Here is a 24,996-nt window from a genome sequence, read left to right on the forward strand (position 1 = left end):
ATTGTGAGAAGAATGAGATGATGTCTTTGACGTGAATGTATCAACTGTGATATCATCTTCACCAACAAAGTGCCAAAAACTGCTTCCTTCTTCATGTCTGAAGGTCCCGCCCAGACATGTTGCATTCAAGGACACTCAGACACACATCTATGTAATTAGGTCCTGTCCACACAGGAATGCCTTTGTGTGTTTTTTGTTTTTTTGGCAGGCTGTAAAAAATGAGTCAAATGAGTAAATAGGTCCACCTTCAAAATATTCAGATATGTTGACTTTTCAGCAGCAGTACACAACCGGTCACGCAATCATTTTTCAGAAAGTACTGTTTTGATTGTCCACTAGGCAAGCAACACATTTCAGGGCACCCGGAAGAGCGCTGTGGCCGTGTGGATGGAAAATGTTCCCTGGTGGACAGGCCCTTAGTTTCCATGTATTCCCACCACACATGCACACGTGTTGACTGTTACAGTACATGACCTTTGACACCTCACCCTCAATGTCTATGCAGCACTTGACAGGAAGGAAGTTGTCAGTGATCAATAAATAATCAAATAATTTACCTAAAGATTGGGGCTAGAAATGTGAGACTTCAACTTAATTAAAATGTATACTTTTATTTTGAAATGGTATAGTCTATGGGTCACCGGATTTGTAATTTAGGTACTTTGTCATCAAAGAACATAGTTGGGAAACTCACTGCAAATAACATTAAAGGGGATCTATTATGCTAATTTTTCACCCTTTGGATTGAGTTGTGGACTCCTGTAGAGCAGCTACACATAATAACCAGCACAGAAAGCTTTCTAGAGCTTCCAGAATCTGCACCTATTGCAGCTGTATTTCCAAAAGGGTCTGTTTTGATTTAATCCGCCCACAGCATGCCCACTCTGCTGTGATTGGTCACACTCCCAAGTGCGCCCGAGGACTTCCAGACTACTATGGAACCCCACTTTCTAATATTGTCAGTATAGGAGTTGTTAGTAAATGAATACTGCTTGAAAAGAGCTCATGTTATTCTCAATGCAATATACTCACTTAATTGCTTTCTCTGAGCATAACCCTGCTGTTTAGCATGCACTAAATCTTCCTTTACATTTTTTTAGCCCTTTTACATCTTCTCCGTGAAGAACAGGGTATCTGTCTGTCACATTTGTTCATCTGAGCGAGTTCTAGCGCAGTAGTAAACTAACATGACGTCACATCCGGTGTAGCTTGTTGATGACGCACTTGCAGCGACACGCGCTCGTTCTTCACGGTGTTAGCATTTACCCCCTCGCTGCGTCTTTTCGCTACTTTCTATACAACTTTTAGTGAACAAGAACGATGTCTGCCGCCGTAGCACAGGGCCGAAAGAGGATCCTGAAGGATGAGGACATGACCAAGGTGGAGTTTGAGACCAGCGAGGAGGTGGACGTCACCCCCACCTTCGACACCATGGGCCTGAGGGAGGACCTCCTCCGCGGCATATACGCTTACGGTAGGTCGAGGATTCTTGTGGCCTCCGTCGATATTAGCCCCTGATGCTAATGCTAACGGCACTAACGAACATGATTTATTCAAAATAAGTTTATTTTGCTCTACTTAAGAAGCACAAGCACAGTTGCGACAATGGCGCCATGCTAGTCTATGAAAGAGTTAAGTGTTTAAATGTGTAAGTAAGTTTTAGTCTTTTCTATTAGCATTAGCCAGTTTTGCTAACATACCGCCGACGCCGCTCGATGTGTTTTAATCACACGCATAGAGCCGGAACAGAAAAAAATAAAATTTGAGTCCACGCATGTTCCCTAGACCTTATAAACATTTTTTTTGTTTTTCCCTTTCGGGTGAATGTGTATTTATTTACGTTGTGTTTCAGGTTTTGAGAAGCCGTCAGCCATTCAACAGAGAGCCATCAAGCAGATTATCAAAGGCAGAGACGTCATCGCTCAGTAAGAACCGGTCTTCTCCCCAAGTGGTTCCGAACTACTGATGTGACCAATTTACCTTACAGCTGTTCTGTGTTGCTTTCAGGTCTCAGTCTGGAACGGGAAAGACGGCCACCTTCTGTGTGTCGGTGCTGCAGTGCCTGGACACGCAGGTGGGTCCTGAAACCAAACAGTTCTTACGTCTTTTTCTGACTGGTTCATGAAGGTAAGGTGACCTGGTTGTCGTTTTTGGTTTTTCCTGTCCACAGGTGAGAGAAACTCAAGCATTGATCCTCGCTCCAACTCGAGAACTCGCTGGCCAGATCCAGAAGGTGTGTCCCGCCCATTCTGCATCCCCGGTGATGACGTTCCAGGCTGTGCTGATTGGTTTTATGTGTTTGGTGTGTTCAGGTGCTGCTGGCTCTGGGAGATTACATGAATGTTCAATGCCATGCTTGCATCGGTGGGACAAATGTGGGTGAAGACATCAGGAAGTTGGACTTCGGTCAACATGTGGTTTCTGGAACGCCGGGACGAGTTTTTGGTGAGTCTGGATGAGCACCCCTGGTGACATTTTGGTCCCTGTAGTATTAGGGTGGCCCTCTGTAAGGGGGTGAAATTTCAAACGAATAATGTCTATGCTCCAAACCCGGATTCTTGTTCCTTTTGACCCAGAAACGTGCTGTGCAAAGTTTCGTTGAAATCGGAATATATTTAACCGGTGCTCAACGACTCTGAAATTTTACTCAGCGAACGCTAGTCACAAGCACTCCGGGTCCCCCTCTATAAAGTTAAAAATAAGATAAGTTACGATGGAATTTTTGTGGAACTTTACAGGGCCAATTTTCTTTATAAACTGAATTTTGAATCATATGACTTCAGAGATAAATTAAAGGACAGCCATTAGTTACTTCTGATTTAAATACATGTTTGCCGTATCTATTCAATTGTCAAACTGTGCAGGCGAGAGTAAAAATAAGAAAGGCGCTATTCATTCATTCATTCATTCATTCATTCATTTTCTGCCGCTGGAGCCTATCCCAGCTGTCTTCGAGCGAGAGGCGGGGTACACCCTAGACTGGTTGCGAGCCAATCACAGGGTACATACAAACAACCGAGGCAATCTTATTCTTATTCAACATTTTAGTTAACTGAAATGGAAATAATTAAGTATGATTTAAACATTTCTTTGTGACTTTCTAATCCATTTTTCTCTGTAAATTTGGTCAAATTGGATGACTTTAGAGGCATTTGACTTTAGAGGTTCCACTATAGAGTTAATTGGTTTCAGACCCGACTACGATAAATAAATAATAAGTAGCAAATCAAATATTTTCATAGCTACAGCATAGAAAACCCGTTTCTGACTTTCTAAATACAATTTCAAAAATTATTAGAGCCCTCTAGGCATGACATAACAAACCAATAACCAAAACCTTTACACTCCTGTTATTCATCTTTACACATTGTTCAACTCTTATCAAGCCAGCCAGCGGGCTAACAAATTAGCTAACAAATTAATTTATCCTAAAATTAAGCCACTTCCACACAGAATTAGAAGAGAACCAAGGTAATGTAATGTATGTAATGTAATTCATGCCGCCTAGTGACCAGAATACTTCTATTTCAACATGTTTTGACAAATACAAAACATCTGTAGAAACAAAAAAAATCTTCCTCGCCTCAAGAACATGTAATTCAGTTCTGATAAAACTGATGCCATTGTACCATAAAAGCAAATCTCTCATTTACAAATTATATCTGCTGGATATCTGCTGGTTGCACCACCAACTTGTAAGGTTCACCAAAATACTATTTACTAGAATATTGACATAAAATGAGGTATAGCCAAAAACAAATGACTATCACACATGAAAGGCCCTTTACTGTGCTACGACTGCATCTGTGCAAAATCCCCCACCGCTGTCCTCTTGTGTTCTCCTCCATCAGGCTCCCTGGAGTACACGGCTCCCATCGACTCATTGATCTTATATAGTAAAACTTTAAGGTCGTTGAGCACCGGGTAAATATTATTCGATTAAAAAAAAAAAATTACTCGCGTGGTTTTCTCATGGAGTGGAACAAGAATCCGGGTTTGGAGACTGAATTTTCAAACTTTCGAAAATAAGGGCCACCCTACTGTAGTATGGTACCGCCTCCAATTGAACGTTATGATTTCTCCACTTTCAGACATGATCCGTCGCAGGAGTCTTCGTACGAGAGCCATCAAGATGTTAGTGCTGGATGAAGCCGACGAGATGCTCAACAAAGGTAAGACTTTCCCTGTCATGTCCCGACCCCTCAGCCGGATATGTGACTTTTCACCTCTGACCTGGCCTTGTAGGTTTTAAGGAGCAGATCTACGACGTGTATCGCTATTTGCCCCCCGCCACTCAGGTGGTGCTGATCAGCGCCACGCTCCCGCACGAAATCCTGGAGATGACCAACAAGTTCATGACTGACCCCATCCGCATCCTGGTCAAACGGTTGGTGTAGTATGGATGTTGGTAGTGCGTGAAGCAGGATTGCAATCGTAGACTGTAAACCTTGCAATGCACCGTGCACTCGGCGTTCCCAGCATCGACTCGCTTGTGATGTCTGTTTTTTCTTCTCGTTGGAGCAACGCTACCACGTAGTCTTAAAAGTATTTTTGAAATATCGTCTAGTTCTCGTGAGCTGAATGTATCGTGACCCCCTAATTGTAGTAATGCTAATTGAGTGCATCCCATAATCAGTTCCCAGTTCTACATGTCCAAAAGGAGTAGGAAGAAGCAAAGCTTATTAAATCCTACCCCTCCATCTGGTACTTTTACAATCAGTAGCTGTTACATTTGTTCACTTCCTGCTTTCCATAATACAGTTATTTATTATTATTTTTTTTAATAATGTACCGAAGTATGAGGTGATACCATACAATATTGTCGTCGTCATGTAACCGTCTGACCCGACCGCTCTGCTCGCAGTGACGAGTTGACTCTGGAAGGAATCAAACAATTCTTTGTGGCCGTGGAGAGAGAAGAGTGGAAGTTTGACACCCTGTGCGACCTGTACGACACGCTGACCATCACGCAGGCTGTCATCTTCTGTAACACCAAGAGGAAGGTCCGTGTGTGCGCGCACACACACACACACACACACACACACACACACAGTGTGATGGTTGTGTGTTAATGAGCGTGTGTTGCAGGTGGACTGGCTAACAGAGAAGATGAGGGAGGCCAATTTCACGGTGTCGTCCATGCACGGCGACATGCCGCAGAAGGAGCGCGAGTCCATCATGAAGGAGTTCCGATCAGGAGCCAGGTAAGATGGCCGCCCAAGCCACCACTGTTAATATGCGTTGACGTCTCAACCTATGTTTGTGTCCACAGTCGCGTGTTGATTTCGACGGACGTTTGGGCTCGTGGTCTCGACGTTCCTCAGGTGTCCCTCATCATCAACTATGACCTTCCCAACAATCGAGAGCTGTACATCCACAGGTAGGACCGCCCCCGCCGTCGCAAACCCCAGACAAGCAACACGCGTCACTGCCTACTTTCTCCAGGATCGGCCGATCAGGTCGTTACGGCCGAAAGGGTGTGGCCATCAACTTTGTGAAGAACGACGACATCAGGATCCTGCGGGACATTGAGCAGTACTACTCTACCCAAATTGACGAGATGCCCATGAACGGTAAGTTGTCACGGCAACCTGGCGCCTGAGGCCCAAGTTCAGGTACGTTGTTGACCAATGCCGTTCTTTCTTTTCATCCACAGTCGCCGACCTCATCTGATTTCATGGAAGCCCCACCCCTTTTTATCTCCTGCTTTGTTTTTGTCTTTTAGAGAAACATTTTTTCATGGCTGTGTTATTTGGTTTTGTAAATAAAGTTCTTTTGGCTCTTTGTTGAATAAGAATAATCATTTTTATTTCAAACATCGAAGCAGAACTTAAAAAAAAAAGTTTGGAAACACTCAACATTAAAAGCCGTACCCCAATCAAAAACAACAATTTTTTGTCAAATGTTACTTTCAAAAATATTCCAACTTTCAGGACATGCTTCTGGTTGTGCCACCAAAAAGGAACCCCACAAAAGTTTTAACATCAAAGTCGGTGGCTGTCATTTACAGACCAGCATGACGGCATCAATTCATGGATGGATTGTTTACAACAATGCTACTAGCTAAGCATGCTAACACAAAGTATTGATCCATTATCAATGGCTGTGATCAGGGATTAACTCATTGATTACAAATTTTTCAGTTAACGTAGATATGGGAAGAGGATAAACGCAAGAACTTCCTACGGGTTTCGTCTGATGAACCAGATCTCGTTGCGGCGCCGAGAAACACCCGGATTCTCATAGACGGCCACCATGTAGTAATCTGACATCACGTCTTCTGGCGTGCCCACCATCTCCCACAGAAGTCCGATCTGGCGTGTCACCGTCTCCTCTGTGGTTGTTCCAAAGAACGTCCTAGCAGAAACATGAACATGTGTGAAATACTCACAACATGAGTCTGATGCTCGCCATGAGGTCAAAGGAGGACGCAGAACTCACCTGGACAGGACTCGGACTGGGTCTCTGTGCATAATAACGATGTCCGAGTCCGAGGGTTGAGGAGGGTCGTTCTGGAACTCAGCAGGCAGGTAGAACCCGGTGAGAACGTCCTTATCGAAAGTCTTCCCGTCCTCCATCATGTGGATCGTGCTGACCACTGGCACCGTCATTCCAAGATGGCGACCTGCCGGCGCAAACACTTCTCATATCAGGCCGTATTTGTGTGTGCAAGAGAGTAGATGAAAGCTGACCTGCTGAGTTCTCCTTGCAGATGAAGCGCATGAGCTTCATGAAGCTCATGGAGATGCTCTGCTCGTAAAGCTCCTCCCGCTGAGTTACACACGCCCACTTCCCAGCGGGGTACGCTCTCTCCTCGTACAGCACCTCGCCCATCTGCACATACACGTGCACAATGTTTCTCCTGCTCCATCAATACTGATCAATAACTCATTGAACGCAAACTGATCATGTGACCTTCTCCTGACAGGAAATGGCCACATAGGGGACGGACTCCCTCTGCTGGCGGTTGTGTGTCATTTCCTGTATGGGTCCCATCATTTCTACAAAAGATAAATGTCAATCAGATGACCGTAACCTTGGAGTGCCGCTAGCCCCGCCCTCTCACCTGTAGGAACCGACACCTGATGCGTGCTGGCCACCGCCCTCCAGTGACTCAGCAGTCTCTCAGAGTCCTCTTCACCCATTGGTTCTGGGTTGTCGGTGATGTCATCGTCCTGCTCCTCCTCGTCCAGTCCCTCAAGGTCTTCTAAGGAGATCATCGCTGCCTGTGACCTTTCACCTGTCCGGACGGTATTTCTTTTAAAAGTTCATCTTGTCTTTGTTTGACAGCATCCAGACCAGACTAAAGTCTGGTGGTCCTGGAACCTGTGGTTCAGGTTCTGCTCCAGCACGACTACTATTGTTATTGTTATTGTATCAACCAAATGACGTCACTCGTTCAAAACAGTGTTTCAGTCCCGCTGCTGGTTCTTGAATATCCAACCGAGCCTGAACTTACCTCGACTTCCGGAAAGCAACCGAACAAAAACATGAAGTCCATGTTAGCTTTAGCTCTGTTAGCATGTATCTCAGTCTACGCGATTAGCACGGATAGCACACCGCGCGTGCAGTTGTGAATTCTAGCAAAGTTAGCAACACGGACATAAAAAAAGTGGTGCAAGTTTACCTAATCGTCTTCGCCAGGTGAGGGTGAAGCCTGTTAGGACAGCTGTCAATCACGATGTCATCCACTTGTTTCTTTCGAGCTGCTGCTGCTGCTGCTTCTTCTTCTTCTTCTTTTTGGTTTAATGGCGGGTTGTAATCATGACGTCAACGGTACACACCGCCACCTGCTGTACAGGAGTATCCAACATGTCATTTACTTTGTTTGAATTCGGATAGTGGAAGAAAAAAAAATACATATCCCCTGGGCTTGACGGCATATTTTTATATTATAAAGTGGTGTCTGTTTTTAACTCTATGAAATGTTTTTGGAAATAACCAAGTAGGACATTCGGCTATCACTTATGGGTATAGGAGTGTTAACATATATATTATTATAACATATATATATATTATTATTATTATGTAGATCTTTTTACATCTTTCTGCCACAAAGTATGTGTTCCATGGCACCATGGACATTGATACCAAGTCCCCAATAGGTGAATATTCTGGAAGATCTAGAAAGTTTTCAGAGTGGGTTATTGTGTGTAGCTGCTCTAATGGAGTCCACACCTCAATACTAAGAGTAGAAAAAAGAGCATAATAGGTCTGTAAGACTGTAAGATATCGAGCATCATTATGAGTTTAATTAAAGCACCTTGTGACACCTTGTTCTCGATTTTATACCTCCGCACTTCTTTGGCATGTCTTTGGACTGCATATCCGGCATACACAGGACTATGTTCACCTCCATCACCGCTTACGTTCCGTAATCACGTTCTCCATTTGATGATGTCATCATGGGACAGGGACTCCGGTCAGAAAGATTGGCACAGAAAGAAAAATAAATACAAATACAAAAAAATTAAAAATACAAATAATGGCATCAGAAACGGTGCAATACAACATAGGTGTAATATACATTATAAACAGGCATGGAGAATACATACTAATAATAAACGATATATACTTTGTATAGTATACAGTATTAAATTAGCTGTGCATTGGAGGACAATGAACGCATAACATCATTAGCTCAGAAGGCTGTGAAAGGATTGTGGTCTCTGAAGCCCTCTAGCGGTAAAATGAAGTAATTACATTAGCGGTAAAATGAAGTCATTACATTAACACAATGCACTCGTGACCTCCACGTGAGCCTCATTTGCAATTAAACTCAGCCAGAAAAACGTTAGCAAAACATACATGAAAGTAACATAAATCAAGAACGTATTTAGCACACATTGGTGGGAATCTATGAAGTAATAATTTTTGTAGTGGACAAGAAACTTACATGTTAGTCATGAACCCACACAAGGCAAGACTTATCTATTCCTGTTATAAACAGAGACGACAGAGAAGAGTGCTAAACAGGAAATTGCATCACGAACTTTGTTACCAAAATAAAAGCACAGTAAACTACACATTAAAACTACAGCAGAAAAGCGTCCAGAATAAAAGACTTAATGACAAATAAACTTAATGTGTTCCGTTCTAGCTACTTACGGTAGCTTAACTCGTATAATATAATACGAACACTTCATATTATAAAAATATTAATAATAAATTATGAAAACAGGCAATGGTTTTTTTGTTTAAACGGCATTTCAGGTCGTTTTAGCCCTAAAATCTTCTACAGGAAGTCGTGTTATTTCAAAAGACGTCCAGCAGAGGTCAGTATTCTATTACTATTTGTTTTCCATTTCCTTCCTCAAATGAACATTTTCATGCTCAATGTCCATTCAGACATATTTATCAATATTTATCTACAATAAATGAAATGATTCAGCACACGTGCACGTGTACATACGTGCTGATGTTTTTGCCGAGTCAGCAGAATGGGCCACCAGGAGGTGAAAGGTCGTGGAGATAGACTTAAGGTTAGCAAACAAGCCAAAGTGCGTGTTTAAATTTTCATCAGCTGCTGCAGCCCCCCCATAAGACCGCAGTGCTGATGCATAAATTATTCAGGCTGAGTGGAGGTCGCTTGACTCCGCCTCCTCCTCCTCTCAGGAATCCTGCTTTTGCTGGACACTTTATTAGGTACACCTGAAGGGGTAGTTGCGGGAAACGCTCTTTAGATGTTGTGTGTCACCTTGGAAACAGGAAGGTTTTTTTTTTAATTTAATTTCAGGCTTATTTAACACACAAAATGATGTTAGCATGCTAAAAACGCACACTGGGATAATGATGGCGAGGATGGTCGCCTCGGCTCTCTGCAGGGGGTTGGCTGTTATATCACGCCAGCAGGGGGCGGTGTGTGTGTGTGTGTGTGTGTGTGTGTGTGTGTGTGTGTGTGTATAGTAAGGAGCAGCAGGTCGCTAACAAGCACAGCTAAACAGACTAACCCTTAACGAGCTATGAGATGAAGGCTGCGTGGGCAATACACACACGCACACACACACACACACACACACACAGATTGAAAGATCATGTGGAGGAACATGTCACATAACCAACTGATTGAAGAAGCTTGTTACACAGAAATGCACAGATTCAGCTTCCTGTAAGCTGAAACTGTCAATCAACTTTGATCATGTGATCAAAACAACGTTTTCACTTTCACATAGCCGGTTGAGTGTGTGTGTGTGTGTGGGTGAGTGTGTGTGTGTGAAGAAGCAGTGCGGTATATAGCATAGAGATATTTGTAGTCCATGTTGCATGTCACCATCATCTTCATTAGCGATGCTATGCTAGATGCGCAATGCTGGACGGATCATTATTTGATCTTGGCTTAGATGTGCATGCAAGTACCCCCCCCCCTCTCCCTGCCGCCCCTCCCCCTCACCAACACCGCCACTGCACCTGCCTGGCAAATCCTGTGGCGAGAAATGACTTGTTAGCATCCTCTTAGCTAGCAAAAAAAAAAGGCAACCTATCGTAACCAATCGTTTATCGTTTTACCTCCCTTGAAGACATTACTGTTGCCAAAGAGACACGATGTGCCACCGAGATCAACCACCACCATCTTCTTGTTTTTCAGTCACTACTCTTTTGAATGAATATTGTTCTGCCAAGCCAAGGGAAACATACAGCGCCTCCATTAGGCCCCCATTAAGAGCGATTCCACGTACGTTTGGGAATCACCTGACAGGATCTTGTGCCCTATTCTGAAATACTCACAAGGACACAAGAATCGCTGCAAAGATCGACCGAACGCCGCATTAGAGAAGCATAGAATCAGACCTGAGACCCGAGGAAACAATTTGATGATTCATGTGTGATTTCGGCCTGACCTTTGACCTTCATCTACTGCAGCACTTTAACACAATAATTGTTTATTAGCACACACACACAGACACACACCGACCTGTAAGTTGATTCATGCTGATGGAGCTTCAGCAGAGCGATCAATAATCTGCTGACACACACACACAAGCTGAGGATCGTGGGAAACAGCCGACCATATTGATCAGAATGTGTGTGTGTGTGTGTGTGTGTGTGTGTGTGTGTGAGAGAGGAAGTCAAAGCATTAAAAGTGTAACGACCTTGACATGCACACACGCATGTGAGATCATGCTAATTGGTTCATTGACTTCACGGTTAGTAGTAGTAGCTTTTGGAGCTAACAACGCATAGCTAGCATCAAATATGGTAGTATTTATGTGTGTGTGTGTGCGTGTGTGTGTGAGGGGAGGGCTGAGAAGGTGGTTTTGTTACAGGAAGCAGCAAGCGGGGGACGTCTCTGAATTATTTATGAACTTAATGGTGGACTTTCTCATTGAAAGACACCTTGACCATCAGGTTGGAATAAAACAGGTTCCTGTTCCTGTCACGTGTACGAGACACTGAAAAAGAAGCCCAACACAAAAACAAACAAACATTTGTTCATCTAACAGTCCCACCCAGTCATTCATTCACAAGTCAGCCGCAATGACGCCACACACATCCGTTTTAACATATACAAAATAAAAGACGTACTATTAACCGAGAGGTAGGGACGTTCTGTTGAGCAGCGTTCGACGTTTTGTTGAGCAGCTTCACGTGACCGCCATTTTACTAACAAGCTCGTGTCTTCACCGTTGCGCGCGCACCCACACACACAGATACACGTGCTCGCTCTCACAGCTTTTACTTTGAAGGTCATGTCGTTGGCGTTCTCTCGTGTCAAACGAGAGCTTGACGGCTCTCAGCCGCTAGTGGGCGCCACCAAGCAGAGCTCCTCCAGGTGTCAGGCTGATCGGCGGTGGCGCGACGATGGCAGCGCAACATGGCTGCTAAAGGCATCGACGACAGTACCTGCGGCACCGGGACCGGCTCCTTCGGACCCACGATGAGAGCCGGACCGGCTACGGTGACCGTGTCCGCTGTGAGCCTGATGCTGAGCGCGCTCTCGCTGCTGCTGCTCGTGACCGCCATCGGTACGGACCACTGGTACGAGACGGACACCCGCCGCCACAAGGACAACTGCGACCGGCACGGTTCCGACTCCAACGACCAGAAGAACCGCGAAATGCCCATTTACCATTTACCGCTGGTGGACACGAGCACGCGCGATGTGGCTCTCATGAAGCCCGTGCACGTGGGCAGCAGAGAGGAGGAGCTCCTGGAAAACTGGCGTGCCATCCTGGGAATGGGAATCCTGGAGACGGAGTGTGGCCGGCCCCTGTTTTCCACACATTCCGGCCTGTGGAGGAAGTGCTATTTCCGTGGCGTCGATGCCGATATCGATAAGCTAATCGACCGAGGTCTGCTTCCGAACCGGTGTCACTCTGATGTCACTCTGCTTTCACACTGCTTTCACACTTTGTTTTGGTGCTTATATATGTGTGTATAGGTATCGCGGAGCGCTGCACGGCTGTCAAGTATCATTTCTCTCAGCCAATCAGGTTGAGGAACATCCCTTTGAACTTGACCAGAACCATCCAACAGGACGAGTGGCACCTTCTGCGTGAGTTTTTCCGTGTGTGTTTGTGACCTCCACAGTGTTCATATTGTAGCTTGGCTGCTTGTCAGCGGTTGCCGTGGAAACACGCCATGACACTTTTTCTGCAGAGTGGAAGCAGTTGCTATGGTAACAGACTGCATTTTTTTTGCTCATATGTGACCATCAGACCTACGGCGCATCACGGCAGGATTCTTAGGCATGGCTGCGGCGGTTCTTCTCTGTGGGAGCATCGTGACGTCAGTGGGCTTCTTCTGGGAGGGCAGTCTGACACAGCACGTGTCTGGACTTCTCTTCCTCATGGCAGGTATGGATATATATGTGTGTGTGTTTGTGCGCCCACTGCTGGTGGCAGGTGAGAAGTACAACAATACAACAAAATGCTGCCTTGTACTCACGTCTTTTCTTTTTTCGTGGACGTTTGGTGCTTTCCGATTCGTCCGCAGGGATCTTCTGCACCATCTCTTTGTGCACCTACGCCGCCAGCATAACCTATGACCTTTCCAGGAATCCTCCTTTCATCTACGGGCTTCCGGATGACGTGGATCACGGTTACGGCTGGTCCATCCGCTGTGCCTGGGCCAGTCTGGGTCTCAGTGTGGCTTCCGGCTGCCTCGGCGCCACCTTCCCTTTTCTGAGCCGCTCGGGACACCTGCGCTCCAAAGCGGTGCGTGCATCATCCGTCTGATCCGGTATCTGGACGAGTTCTCCTGTGTGGTCTGCCGGCCGGCCACTGAATTGTTCGTCTAGTGGAGGCTCCACAGCGCCCTCTACTGAGAGTGGTCCACGAGCACCGATACATGAAATAGTTATCAAGCTATTCTTTTGTTTGCACGGTTGTCATGGTAACGTCCAGTCCTGCTACTGAACCATACAGAACTAGCCATTCACCTGATGGGAATACCGCAGTGTCGTTGCACCTTCGCCTTCTTGTAAGTGTGTGAGTGTGTGTGTGTGTGCTCAGAACAACACATTATGAAAACAAAAGTGTAAATACCGTCAAATATCGTTTGATCAATCACGAGGAAGTGACACATTAGAAGTGGATTCAATCAGGAAGTGTGAACTTTTCTGTTCTTATTCGATGCTCAGATAGTGTGCATGACATGCATACCTGCAGTTACCATGACAATGCAGCACCTTTAATCTGTCTTTCACCATCATGCCTCTTAAAGAGACAGTATGCCATTAAGTGGATTCCTGTTCAGGTTAAGAATGGCCTCAAGGTGAGTCACAGCTGACCATTATTATTACTAGTATATTAATATTTACTAGTGGAAATACCTATGGAAGCCCCTCTTGTCCCAAAGCCACAGCGCCCTCGACTGGATGAAGTATCTGATGTAAATAAATCAATGAAGAAACTTGGACAAAACAAACTGATTGTATTTCTCTGCTTATTTCAGACAATGTATTGTCATTCGTTATTGTAAATAATATGAATTTCTGTAAATGTATGGTTTGAAATGATGATCAACACTGACTTGTTCTCCGAACACATCGGTAAGTTCATTTATTGCACCAGTAATCAATAAATGGTTTTATGTTAGGATGAGAATGCATAATGTGATTTATTCATGTTAATGTTAAGGTGACAGTACCGATGTTGGCCACCAGGGAGTAGCTTGTTTACGTGCTGTGGCAGCTCCGCCCATGCGCGTCCAGACGTCATCGCGCATGCGCATTAGTTCCACACTTGACTAGCTCACACCGGAGTAACAACAACAGAAAACCAACAGCCGTGAACGGTGTCCAGCGGTGCGAGTAGAGCGGGTCACATGGTAGCACGTCGGGAGCTGGTTGCCTGCATAGAGCGTCCGGGGGACGGAGCCGAAGGACCGAACACTCCGAGGTTAGGTAACGGGGCTGGGAATTGTACGTGCCGCCCCCCCCGGGAAGTCACCGTGTTCGCCTCAGACCGGACCCGCCGAGTCACGTCAACCGGTAACGTTCACGTCACCCGGAGGAAGCTACCGATGGACCGACCGCCGGCCGCTAACGACCCCTAACCTCATACGGACGGACTACAAGCTAACAGGCTCAAGTTGGTAGCATGGAGCGGCTAGCGGTCAGCATGCTAACCTCCCGGTGAACACAATCAGTCTCCATTAGCCGCTAGCTGGCGAGCTAACTGCTAGCCGTGTCACATCTGGCGTGGAGGATGGTGGCGCCGACAGCGGCCGAGCCCGCTAGATGTTCTGAGGCTCTCCCTTTCGCCCGCCCCGCCGGACCCTCACTCGGCCGCACACGGCGTTAATGTAAACCGGCCAAGCGCTGCGCGTCGGCCCCCCCGCTGCAGGCAGCCATGCAGACGGCCCAGCTGCAGTACGACTTCTTCAGCGAGGACAACGTTTCTAAATGGAGAGGCCTGCTCGTCCCCTCATTGGACAAGGTGAGGCACGTGCACGTGCACACGCGCTGCGTCCGCTTCCTCAGCAGCTGCTACCGGGTGGTTGTGGTTCTGATCCGGAAGCGCCTCAGGTGAAAGGTGGGACGTCACGGGCGCGGTGTGATTTTTGTGCTGAGTGACGTCACATCGCCATGTTGAAACGTCACACCTTGACAGGAAGTGGAAAGTGCTTACAGCTGGAGCACTCAAGTTTTTTTTTGTTATTGATGACTCATCAGTTTAATGGTAATTTATCACTAGTGTGTGTGTGTGCGCGTGTGTGTGTTTGTGGCAGGTACTGAAGCAGGTGCATCCTAACCTGGTGTCCCAGCAGGAGGCGCTGCAGTACATCGAACAGCTGATACTGCTGCTGCTCAGCATGTTGTGTCAGGCTCAACCTCGAAGTGTGCAGGATGTGGAGGTGAGAAACACACACACACACACATACACACACACAGCAGCTCAGATGACTCCATGTTGTCCAATCAGGAACGGGTCCAGAAGAGTTTCCCTCACCCAATCGACAAGTGGGCCATCGCTGATGCTCAGGCTGCCATCGAAAAGAGGAAGAGGAGGAACCCACTTGCTCTGCCCGTCGACAAGATCCACCCTCTGCTCAAGGTGTGACCTACGACCTCGCAGTCTTCAGTGCACGCTGGCGCCTCATTGGCTGGCTGATTTGCAGGAGGTGCTGGGCTACAAGATCGATCACCAGGTCTCGGTCTACATGGTGGCCGTGCTGGAGTACATCTCAGCCGACATCCTCAAGCTGGCCGGGAACTACGTGAGGAACATCCGACACTACGAGATCTCACAGCAGGACATCACCGTGGCCATGTGTGCCGACAAGGTATGCCGCACACACACAGGTGCAGCTCGCACACACGCTCGCGCTAACGTTGTGTGTCTCTCTCCCGGGCGTGTCCAGGTCTTGATGGACATGTTCCACCAGGACGAGGAGGACATCAGCGGCTTCCCCCTGACGGACGAGGAGCCGTCGGCCAACGAGGAGCAGAGTTACTACGAGCTGGTGAGAAACTTCATGGCCGACGGACGGCACTTCCTGAGGCAGCTTGACCTCCTCATCAAGGTCTTCAGGGAGCGCTTCAACGCCAACGCCATGCTCTTCTCGCAGCATGTAAGTAGCCGTCGTACGCCGTCGTACGCCTTCAGAGCGTCCTCAATAGTCGTGGCTGTCTTCTCAGGATGTGGACAGCATCTTCAGCCGTGTTCTTGATGTGCACGAGGTGACAGTCAAGATGCTCGGCCTCATCGAGGACACCGTGGAGATGACGGACGACGGCAGTCCTCACCCGCTGGTGGGCAGCTGCTTTGAGGACCTGGCCGAGGTTTGTCACCTTTTTTCATTCATGATCCTCACTGGACGCAACCTTCTAACAATTTGGGTTATGCCAATTGGGCGATTTGAATATGCTAATTCACGCATATTCATCCATCTAATAATAAAATGCAATATAAAATATAAATGGAAGGGTAAAAAAACATTTGAATAAAAAATAACATTCATTCATTCATTTTTCTACCGCTTATCCTCACAAGGGTCGCGGAGGGTGCTGGAGCCTATCCCAGCTGTCTTCGGGCGAGAGGCAGGGTACACCCTGGACTGGTGGCCAGCCAATCACAGGGCACATATAGACAAATAACCATTCACACTCACATTCATACCTATGGACAATTTGGAGTGGCCAATTAACCTAGCATGTTTTTGGAATGTGGGAGGAAACCGGAGTACCCGGAGAAAACCCACGCATGCACAGGGAGAACATGCAAACTCCACACAGAGACGGTGGCCGAGGGTGGAATTGAACCCCGGTCTCCTAGCCGTGAGGTCTGCGCGCTAACCACTTGACCGCCGCGAAGCCGCGTGTTAGCATGAAGTGCCTCTCGAGCGTCACGGCTGAGCTTGCACAATATCAGTGGACATTGTGGACAGTGAACGCCCCCACACGAGGTCACGCGGGGTAGGTTCCAGCCTGCCCCCATTTACCCGTGTCACATAGGTCAGTGCTTTTATCCGATGGCCGCCGATTGTGTTGGTTATGTGACCTTGTTGACAGGAGTTGGCCTTTGACCCTTACGAGACGTACGCTCAGGACATCCTGCGCTCCGGCTTCCACGAACACTTCCTGAGTCAGGTCACCAAGCCGGGAGCCGCTTTCCACCTTCAGGTGAGGCCCCGCCCACTGACCTCTTCTTACGTTTTTATCTTTTTAGTCCTATTTTATGCTTTTAGTCTTAAGCTTTTAACTCCAGTGGGGGGGGGGGCCCGGTCCTCCACACTGGGGGCTGTGTCGGGGGTGCTGTCCTTGGGTCCCTTTGACCCGGCCGGCTGGGGGTTCCTCCCTTTTTGATGTGGGGGTCTACCCATCTGTCGGAGTCGGGGGGCCCGGGTGCTGGTCCTCCCAGTGTGGACAGGCCCCAAAGGTGGCGTTTCCTTGTGTGTGTGTGTGTGTGTGTGTGTCTAGTATGGAGTGTGGGAGGTGGAGGGGCTTTCTTGGTCATTGTTTTCTTTTTAATTGTGGTAATTGTTTTTAATTCGAGTAAAGCACTTTGTGTTGCATGTCCGTGCAGGAAAAGTGCTCTACAAATAAAGTTGATTTGATTTGAACTGTGCGTTGTGCATGTTACACGATGAGGTTGATGGTTCCGTTCCGTCCGCAGTCCATCTGTCAAGGCTTCAAGGAGGCGGTCCAATACGTCTTACCTCGACTGCTCCTCACGCCCGTTTACTACTGTCTGCACCTCTTTGACATCATCAAGGTAACGCACACAAAAAAAGTCCACATTCCGCCCCAAAAAGCTCTGCCACGCGTGCGTCCCTGTGTGTCTCCATAGCAACTGGAGGAGAAAAGCGAGGACGAGGAGGACAAGGAGTGTCTGAAGCAGGCCATCACGGCTCTGCTCAACCTGCAGAGCAGCATGGAGAGGATCTGCTCGCGCAGTCTGGCCAAGAGGAGGCTCAGGTCCGTGTGTGGAAAAAAGTTGTGTGGAACTAACAAAGAGGGCCGACGCATTGTTGTTGACTCCGCCCATCCTCTCTGCCGGTGGACCAAAATAGAGCGGGCGCTCCGAGGTCGTAGGTCGTGCGGGCGGGCGGGGACGAGGAGGAAGTGGCGTCAGGGAGTTAGGGAGGCGCTGCTCATTGTTCTGTTAGCCAGAAAGGGAAAAAAAAGAAATGAGCGAGCGGAGCGCGTCTTGAGCGTCAAAACTCGACATCGCGCGTCGTGCCGACACGGTGAGACGTGAAGGTGATTGACAGCAGGATGTGAAGACGTAAGTGAGCTCGTCTGGGTTCGCACACACACACACTCACACACACACAAGCGCTCGCGGTTCTTGTGACACAGCTTGTTCATACCTCAGGGGTTTATGTGCTAAAGTGATTAGCGGCTCCGGCTGGCCTCGGCTCAAACCATCGCACCGCAACGTTTTACCTCAACTCAAACCCCCCCAACAGAGCTAGTATGTGTACGCAATTTCATCACCAAGCAGCAGGTGAATGCGGACAGTGATGATGATGTCATTGTCATTGTGTTCAGCGTCCCGCTGTGACCTCGCAATCGCGGCATCCAATCGGAGGGCTCTTTTTGGTCACATGACAAACACAAAGATTTTTATTGCCTGTCACTCGGGGAGAAAGAACACAAGTAGGTGTGTGATGGAATAAAATAACGCGGCAGTATTTGGGTACAGATACCGATATTGCAGTCTTGCCGTGTTGATGCAGTATCAGCACACATCATGTGTACTTTTTGTAGTAGTTTTGTAGTATTTGATGTCAGAAAAGGCTTGATGATGGCATATTACTCAACCAGGGAACAATAGACAGGAACAGTTGGTACGAGAGAAACCGACCCAGTTACTTCTTTATGCACCGGGGCTGGGGGTTTAAATAAATAAAGCGTGTAACCCCGACATTCCTCGCCACCGCCAATGATGTTGCTTCAAATGCACGATGAGGTCGTTCGTATTAAACGATTATTTGGTGCCAACGCGGCAAACCCCGTGCATGGCAAGTTTTACTCCCACACGTAGATCGTTGCTCCCACTCCTTTCGCTTGTGGCCACAACGTTTGGGTTCCGGGTCGCCAACATGCGGCTCGGCATGCCCTCTTGACTCTGCTCGTTCTGTGATCCCCAGCGAGTCGGCGTGCCGCTTCTACAGCCACCAGATGAAGGGCAAACACTTGGCCATCAAGAAGATGAACGAGATCCAGAAGAACATCGACGGCTGGGAGGGGAAGGACATCGGCCAGTGCTGCAACGAGTTCATCATGGAGGGCACGCTGACCCGCGTGGGGGCCAAACACGAGCGCCACATATTCCTCTTCGACGGCCTGATGATCTGCTGCAAGACCAATCACTGCCCGCCGCGTCTCCCCGGCGCCGGCTCCGCTGCCGAGTACCGCCTGAAGGAGAAGTTCTTCATGCGCAAAGTCCAGATCAACGACAAGGACGACAAGGAGGGCGAGTACCGCCACGCGTTTGAGATCATACTCAAAGACGGCAACAGCGTCGTGTTCGCCGCCAAGTCGGCCGAGGAAAAGAACGGCTGGATGGCGGCGCTCGTCTCGCTGCAGTACCGCAGCACGCTGGAGCGCATGCTGGACACGGCTGCGCTCCAGGAGGACAAGGACGAGCACGTCAAGCTCCCCGGACCCGACGTGTACCGCTTCGCTCAGCCCGACTCCGAGGAGAATGTCGTCTTCGAGGACAACGTCCAGTCCAAGTCCGGGATCCCGGTGGTCAAAGCTGGCACCGTTCTGAAACTCATCGAGAGGCTCACCTTCCACATGTACGCGGGTGAGGTGCCACCCTGAAGAACATCTTGGTGGTTTGAGTTTGCTTTGTTCTCACGGTTCTTGCTTGTTCTTCTTCAGATCCAAACTTCGTCCGAACATTTCTGACCACCTACAGATCTTTCTGTAAACCGCAGGAGCTGCTGGACCTGCTCATCGAGAGGTTCGGCCACCTTCACTCCTCGATACACAGTCGGGATCACGCTTCTAAGATCTCTTCTGTCCAGGTTTGAGATCCCGGAACCCAGACCCAACGAGGCGGATCACCTGGAAGGAGGAGAGCAGCCCCTCAGCGCCGAACTCAAACGCTTCCGCAAAGAATTTGTACAGCCGGTCCAGCTCAGGTACTAATCCCCGCCCCCGTGTTTGAACCCGAACACATCTTCACGTGTCCTCCTGCAGAGTTCTCAACGTGTGCCGCCACTGGGTGGAACATCACTTCTACGACTTTGAACGAGACACCTGCCTGCTTCGACGACTCGAGGAGTTCATTGCTTCCGTCAGAGGTGCGTTGTCGCCTTTGTGCGGCTGTAGGGGGACGTCATCGTGTGTGTGTGTGTGTGTGTGTGCGCGTTTCAGGTAAAGCGATGAGGAAGTGGGTGGAGTCGATCACAAAGATCATCCAGAGGAAGAAGCAGGTCCAGGTGAGCGGGCCGAGTCACAGCATCACCTTCCAGAACTCGCCCCCGCCGGTCGAGTGGCACATCTGCAAGCCAGGAAACGCGGACCAGTTTGACCTCATGACCCTTCACCCCATCGAGATCGCCCGGCAGCTCACTCTGCTCGAGTCGGATTTCTACAGGTAACGCCGTGACACCCATTCCCCCGGCCCCGCCCGCCCATTTGACCTTTCGATATGCGACCCTCAGGTCAGTGCAGCCGTCGGAGCTGGTGGGCAGCGTTTGGACCAAAGAGGACAAAGAGATCCATTCTCCAAACCTGCTCCGGATGATCCGACACACCACCAACCTGACCCTGTGGTTTGAAAAGTCAGACCCCTGACCGTGACTTACTTCCTGTCCGTGCACGGCGACGCCTCTTCCCATTTCCTCCGCCTAACATTTTTTGTGCAGGTGCATCGTGGAGACGGAGAACCTGGAGGAACGCGTGGCGGTCGTGTCCCGCATCATCGAGATCCTTCAGGTCTTCCAGGAACTCAACAACTTCAACGGAGTCCTGGAGGTGGTCAGCGCCATGAACTCCTCGCCGGTCTACAGGCTGGACCATACCTTCGAGGTCCGCAGTGCGCCCGCCTGTGTCGCCGGTATTTACTTCTCGGCTTCTCGGTTCCATTTTATGATTCTGCATTCCAGCAAATTCCAAGTCGGCAGAGGAAAATTTTGGAGGAGGCCCATGAGCTGAGCGAAGACCACTACAAGAAGTACTTGGCCAAACTGCGCTCCATCAACCCACCCTGCGTCCCCTTCTTTGGTACGCCTTGAGGCATTTATCTGTGGTGGGACATCAGCGGGTCAGCTAACGGGTCTCTTTGACAGGGATCTACCTGACCAACATCCTGAAGACGGAGGAGGGGAACCCGGACTTCCTGCACAGACACGGGAAAGACCTGATCAACTTCAGCAAGAGACGGAAAGTGGCGGAGATCACGGGAGAGATCCAGCAGTACCAGAACCAGCCGTACTGCCTCAGAGTGGAGAACGACATCAGGGTCAGTCTCGCTTGCGTCACTTCCTGTTTGCTCGAGCACGTCTAGCATGTCTGACGAGCCCGCGTTGTGCGTTGTGTGGAGCAGAAGTTCTTCGAGAACCTCAACCCGATGGAGGACATGTGCGAGAAGGACTTCACGGACCATCTCTTCAACAACTCTCTCCTCATCGAGCCTCGCAACGCTCGCTCGTTACCACGCTTCGTAAGTACTTCCTGTTTGGCCACTGCTGACGGTCTCGGTCACGATCTCCTATCTCCGCCCCCCCTCCCCCAAAAAGGCCAAGAAGTACACGTGCCCGCTCAAGTCGCCGGGAATTCGCCCCACCTCGGCGAGGCCCAGCACCATGCGTCACCCGACGCCGCTGCAGAACGAGCCCAGGAAGATCAGCTACAGCCGCATTCCCGACAGCGAGGCCGACGGCGGCGCCGTCTCCGCCCCCAACTCCCCGTGCACGCCGCTGACTCCGCCCCCCGCCTCGGCAGCCTCCAGCTCCACCGACGTCGGCAGCGTGTTCGATTCGCCGCAGGGTCCCAGCAGCCCCTTCCACTCCAGTAAGCCCCGCCTACTGACTGACAAGACACAAATTGCTATGGCGACGCTCTGTCCACTTCCTGGTTCGAATGTTAGCTTAGCGTAGCCCCTCCTCCTCCTCCTCACGCTCTTCTCTCCTCTTCATCCCGCAGCTGGCGACGCCATCTTTGGTCTGGTCTCGCTGCCTCACGGCCCACGTTAGTATACCCCCCCTCCTCCTGGTTTCCATAGTAACAGTCATCTCCATGGCGACCCGCAGTCTTTGCAGCTGTGTGTGTGTGTGTGTGTGTGTGTGTGTGTGTGTGTGCATTCAAGTTGCAGGTTTTTCACCGGACCCGACTGTTCTGATGCTGCTTTACTTTCATAAGTCATCGTCTATCCACTTCCGTTCTTCTTCAGATCAAATGTCACGTTCCACCTGGTTCCACCTTGTGTTCCATCAGGCTCCGTGTTCCCTGGTCTTTGGGGTTTTGTTTCTGAGTTCTGACCTTGGTCTGTCCACACTTCTCTCAGGGTCGTCCTCGGTCTCGTCCATGGTGAGTTTCAGCCGCGGTCCCGAAGACGTTCCCGTTCCTCCACCGGTTCCTCCCCGAAGACGACCAGAGTCCGCTCCGGCAGAGTCGTCTCCGTCCAAGGTTCCGTTGGTTCCGAGATGCGTCAGGTGTCCAAAGTGCAGTCAATCAAACTTGCCTTGTGTGTGTGTGTTCTCCTCAGATGACGTCCAAGTTGGACAGCCCCCCCGCCGTCCCGCCTCGTCAGCCCACCTGCAAGCTCCTCCCCCCTCGCTACTCCTCCCTGTCGTCCTCGTCCCCGCCCGACAGCCCGCCGTTGCTGCCCCCGCGAGAGCCGCTCAACTCCCCCCTTCACCTCCTTCCTCCCCCGCAGGGACGTCCCCGCTGCGAGCTGCTGACTCAGGCCTTCTTCCCGTCCACTTCCTCCCTCAGCTCAGCCCCCACCGCATGTTCTTCACCCCCTCCTTCCATCAACCTATCCCCCGCTTTGAGGAAGATGCCCCTCCCGTCGCCGCCCCTGCCTCTCCTCCCGCTGGATGGGCCCCCTGTGCCGCCTCGCCACGGCGTCCCCAAGCTGCCCCCTAAGACCTACAAGAGGGAGTCTCTGAGCCACGCCCCCTTGCTGGACAGCCCCCCCGCACTGTGAGGGAGCAGGGGGGCCCTGGACAAAACAAACACTACAGCCGCTCGGGTTAGGCCTTCCGATGCGGACTGACAAAATGTCATGTGCTCTTATTTTGAAACACGGCGGTCTGGAGCCTTCAGGTACCACAAGCAGCAGAACCAAAGAGGTACTGTGTTGGACTGGTATCGGTTCTGTCGGTGAACGGCCTTCTTTGACACAAGGGAATAAAACTTGATCCGTCTCACTGAGGATGGGGGACTCGCTGGTGCTTGTGCTCCACTTTGCATTCCCACTGGCACAAACATGAACGTGATTGTGTTCACACCAGTTTAGAACCCGTTTAGAACCAGTTTAGAACCGCTTTACCGTGTTTCACCGGTAGCGCTACATCGTCAACATCATCATCATCATCGGCTCTTAATGAGGTGCCTTGAAACCAACCAACCCTCTCGTTTGTCATTTCAGTCTCTTCAACCAGGACTGCTGAAATATCCCTTTCAAAATAAAAGGTTTTGTTGCCATAAAAACACATTGACAGCTTGACATACTTGTGGAAACTTTACTCTTATTTTGTAAAGGACAGCAGCTGCGGCCACTTCCTCCTGTAATGCTTTAGTCCTCGTCCAGGTGGCGCAACAGTTTTTGGATGCGGTCTAGGATGATCTCATTAGAGCTGCTGCAGTCGTCACATCCATAAGGTGAGGCGATTGTTAACGCCCCCGCTACTTTAAGCTCCTCCCCCTGTTCCTCCACGGGGATGCGATTCTTCTCCAACCACTGCCGCACTCTTGAGCGGCGACGCAGACGCTCCTGGGGCTCCAGACCGCCGGGTTGCGGAGGTAGGAAGAGCGACTGCAGATGCTCGGCAGTGGTCTGGTCCGCTTCCTGAAGAACCTCCACCTGCTGCACCGCATGACCCATCACGACCTGCACGCTGGCCCTTCCGGCCGTGTTGAACTTCACCAGGACTAGGCTGCGATGGACCGGACCAGAACCACACAAGACATGAAGACATGAAGGCTGCTCAATGATGAAGACATTTGACGTTCCATCAGCAGAACGTCATAGAAGTCAGTGAATAGTACTAACATGTTATTGCTAGCACAAGCTGCTTGTTTCCGTGTAACTGTGACGTCCCTAAAGTGTTTACCTGGCAGACACGGGGTCCACAGTCAGCAGCCAGCCATCGAACTCGTCGTCTTTTCCCGCCGTAACCTTGACGTGTTTGTTGACGTAACTTGTCCACTGGAGCGGACCTAAGTAAGACCAGCTGCACTGCATAACGGTACAAACAACACAACTAACAACACTACATCCGCGTCTTCAGAAGTTGCACGGCAGCTAAAATGGTTCGGGTGGAAACACGAACACACATTTAAGGTCCCGCTTTTTTCCACAGTCACACCTTGCAGTTCCAGACGTTCGTTTTGGAAAACGCTTCCGGTATAAAATATGTTTGTACACTAAACAAACATTTGCACTACATGTACATTAAACTTTAGTCTGTAATGAAGTCGTAATAGCCATTAGTTTCACCTCATTTCTTTTGCTTTAAAAAAAACGTGTACAGTGTCAGATAGCTACAATTAAAAGGTAAAACCAAACAATGGCCATAATAAAGACATGATAAAAGATGTTATTTTATTTTGTGTTGTGTATTATTTATGTATTATTTCGGTGTATTATATAACTCAGTGTGGTTTAACCATCAACATAACGTCATTGTTATATTTGTAAGGTGAGGGATTTTTTTAAAAATTCCAAATCATTCTTGAAATTTGAACATTTATATTTTATTTATTTTATATATTTATACATTTATAATTTATTTAATTGTAAATTTACATTTTTTATTTTATGTGGACACAGGTGAGTCACGTGACAAAAAAGCCTTGTTTTTTGTGACCATCAATAAAATTATTTTATTATTATTATTTATATTATTATTTTATTTAAAAAAAAG

The 24,996-nt window shown here is 48.9% G+C and overlaps 5 protein-coding genes across 8 annotated transcripts; 3 read left to right on the forward strand and 2 right to left on the reverse strand.

Moving 5' to 3' along the window:
* Positions 1–1,193: 1,193 nt before the first annotated feature.
* Positions 1,194–5,822, forward strand: eif4a3 (eukaryotic translation initiation factor 4A3). The gene is made up of 12 exons (XM_058046120.1): positions 1,194–1,474; positions 1,853–1,925; positions 2,008–2,074; positions 2,171–2,233; positions 2,313–2,445; positions 4,092–4,172; positions 4,246–4,387; positions 4,865–5,003; positions 5,089–5,204; positions 5,273–5,380; positions 5,446–5,573; positions 5,657–5,822. The coding sequence occupies exons 1-12, from the start codon at positions 1,321–1,323 to the stop codon at positions 5,671–5,673; spliced, it is 1,221 nt and encodes a 406-aa protein (XP_057902103.1). The 5' UTR covers positions 1,194–1,320; the 3' UTR covers positions 5,674–5,822.
* On the reverse strand, positions 5,788–8,969 carry soul4 (heme-binding protein soul4). Of its 2 annotated transcripts, none has more exons than XM_058046125.1 (8): positions 8,897–8,969; positions 8,293–8,417; positions 7,628–7,793; positions 7,067–7,240; positions 6,916–7,001; positions 6,693–6,834; positions 6,442–6,625; positions 5,788–6,357 (listed from the first exon to the last, which is right to left on the reverse strand). In XM_058046125.1, exons 4-8 carry the CDS (start codon positions 7,218–7,220, stop codon positions 6,183–6,185), a joined length of 741 nt encoding a protein of 246 aa, XP_057902108.1. In that variant the 5' UTR covers positions 7,221–7,240; positions 7,628–7,793; positions 8,293–8,417; positions 8,897–8,969; the 3' UTR covers positions 5,788–6,182. The 2 variants fall into 2 exon arrangements, with proteins under 2 accessions (XP_057902108.1, XP_057902109.1); XM_058046126.1 differs by having other exon boundaries at positions 8,264–8,417.
* Positions 8,970–11,726: 2,757 nt separating this feature from the next.
* On the forward strand, positions 11,727–14,032 carry tmem178a (transmembrane protein 178a). 2 transcript variants are annotated; one of them, XM_058078961.1, is made up of 4 exons: positions 11,727–12,290; positions 12,380–12,493; positions 12,657–12,794; positions 12,995–14,032. In XM_058078961.1, exons 1-4 carry the CDS (start codon positions 11,813–11,815, stop codon positions 13,123–13,125), a joined length of 861 nt encoding a protein of 286 aa, XP_057934944.1. In that variant the 5' UTR covers positions 11,727–11,812; the 3' UTR covers positions 13,126–14,032. The 2 variants fall into 2 exon arrangements, with proteins under 2 accessions (XP_057934944.1, XP_057934943.1); XM_058078960.1 differs by having other exon boundaries at positions 11,728–12,290; positions 12,934–14,032.
* A 128-nt stretch (positions 14,033–14,160) lies between these two features.
* Positions 14,161–23,657, forward strand: LOC131133682 (son of sevenless homolog 1-like). Of its 2 annotated transcripts, XM_058078958.1 has the most exons (23): positions 14,161–14,879; positions 15,172–15,297; positions 15,366–15,497; positions 15,562–15,726; positions 15,805–16,014; positions 16,082–16,225; positions 16,955–17,065; positions 17,559–17,657; positions 17,733–17,860; positions 19,039–19,700; positions 19,778–19,859; positions 19,924–20,040; positions 20,099–20,202; positions 20,276–20,498; positions 20,566–20,685; positions 20,770–20,932; positions 21,010–21,127; positions 21,193–21,365; positions 21,450–21,566; positions 21,643–21,916; positions 22,049–22,093; positions 22,410–22,531; positions 22,611–23,657. In XM_058078958.1, exons 1-23 carry the CDS (start codon positions 14,793–14,795, stop codon positions 23,052–23,054), a joined length of 3,966 nt encoding a protein of 1,321 aa, XP_057934941.1. In that variant the 5' UTR covers positions 14,161–14,792; the 3' UTR covers positions 23,055–23,657. The 2 variants fall into 2 exon arrangements, with proteins under 2 accessions (XP_057934941.1, XP_057934942.1); XM_058078959.1 differs by lacking the exon at positions 22,049–22,093 and having other exon boundaries at positions 22,611–23,655.
* gemin6 (gem (nuclear organelle) associated protein 6) lies at positions 23,253–24,388 on the reverse strand. The gene is made up of 2 exons (XM_058078965.1): positions 24,184–24,388; positions 23,253–24,006 (listed from the first exon to the last, which is right to left on the reverse strand). The coding sequence occupies exons 1-2, from the start codon at positions 24,312–24,314 to the stop codon at positions 23,646–23,648; spliced, it is 492 nt and encodes a 163-aa protein (XP_057934948.1). The 5' UTR covers positions 24,315–24,388; the 3' UTR covers positions 23,253–23,645.
* Positions 24,389–24,996: the final 608 nt, after the last annotated feature.

The sequence above is a fragment of the Doryrhamphus excisus genome, chromosome 1, assembly GCF_030265055.1.
Source record: "Doryrhamphus excisus isolate RoL2022-K1 chromosome 1, RoL_Dexc_1.0, whole genome shotgun sequence".
Taxonomy (NCBI): domain Eukaryota; kingdom Metazoa; phylum Chordata; class Actinopteri; order Syngnathiformes; family Syngnathidae; genus Doryrhamphus; species Doryrhamphus excisus.

Coding starts and splice junctions, on each gene's coding strand:
- eif4a3 (XM_058046120.1), top strand. CDS start 1,321: ATGTCTGCCGCCGTAGCACAGGGCCGAAAGAGGATCCTGAAGGATGAG. Junction 1,475..1,852: donor CCGCGGCATATACGCTTACG/GTAGGTCGAGGA, acceptor GTTGTGTTTCAG/GTTTTGAGAAGCCGTCAGCC. Junction 4,173..4,245: donor CGACGAGATGCTCAACAAAG/GTAAGACTTTCC, acceptor CTGGCCTTGTAG/GTTTTAAGGAGCAGATCTAC.
- soul4 (XM_058046125.1), bottom strand. CDS start 7,220: ATGATCTCCTTAGAAGACCTTGAGGGACTGGACGAGGAGGAGCAGGAC. Junction 6,626..6,692: donor CTGCAAGGAGAACTCAGCAG/GTCAGCTTTCAT, acceptor TTGCGCCGGCAG/GTCGCCATCTTGGAATGACG. Junction 6,358..6,441: donor CCAGTCCGAGTCCTGTCCAG/GTGAGTTCTGCG, acceptor TGTTTCTGCTAG/GACGTTCTTTGGAACAACCA.
- LOC131133682 (XM_058078958.1), top strand. CDS start 14,793: ATGCAGACGGCCCAGCTGCAGTACGACTTCTTCAGCGAGGACAACGTT. Junction 17,066..17,558: donor GAGCCGCTTTCCACCTTCAG/GTGAGGCCCCGC, acceptor TTCCGTCCGCAG/TCCATCTGTCAAGGCTTCAA. Junction 19,701..19,777: donor CACCTTCCACATGTACGCGG/GTGAGGTGCCAC, acceptor GTTCTTCTTCAG/ATCCAAACTTCGTCCGAACA.
- tmem178a (XM_058078960.1), top strand. CDS start 11,813: ATGGCTGCTAAAGGCATCGACGACAGTACCTGCGGCACCGGGACCGGC. Junction 12,291..12,379: donor CGATAAGCTAATCGACCGAG/GTCTGCTTCCGA, acceptor ATGTGTGTATAG/GTATCGCGGAGCGCTGCACG. Junction 12,795..12,933: donor ACTTCTCTTCCTCATGGCAG/GTATGGATATAT, acceptor ATTCGTCCGCAG/GGATCTTCTGCACCATCTCT.
- gemin6 (XM_058078965.1), bottom strand. CDS start 24,314: ATGCAGTGCAGCTGGTCTTACTTAGGTCCGCTCCAGTGGACAAGTTAC. Junction 24,007..24,183: donor GTGGACCCCGTGTCTGCCAG/GTAAACACTTTA, acceptor GGTCCATCGCAG/CCTAGTCCTGGTGAAGTTCA.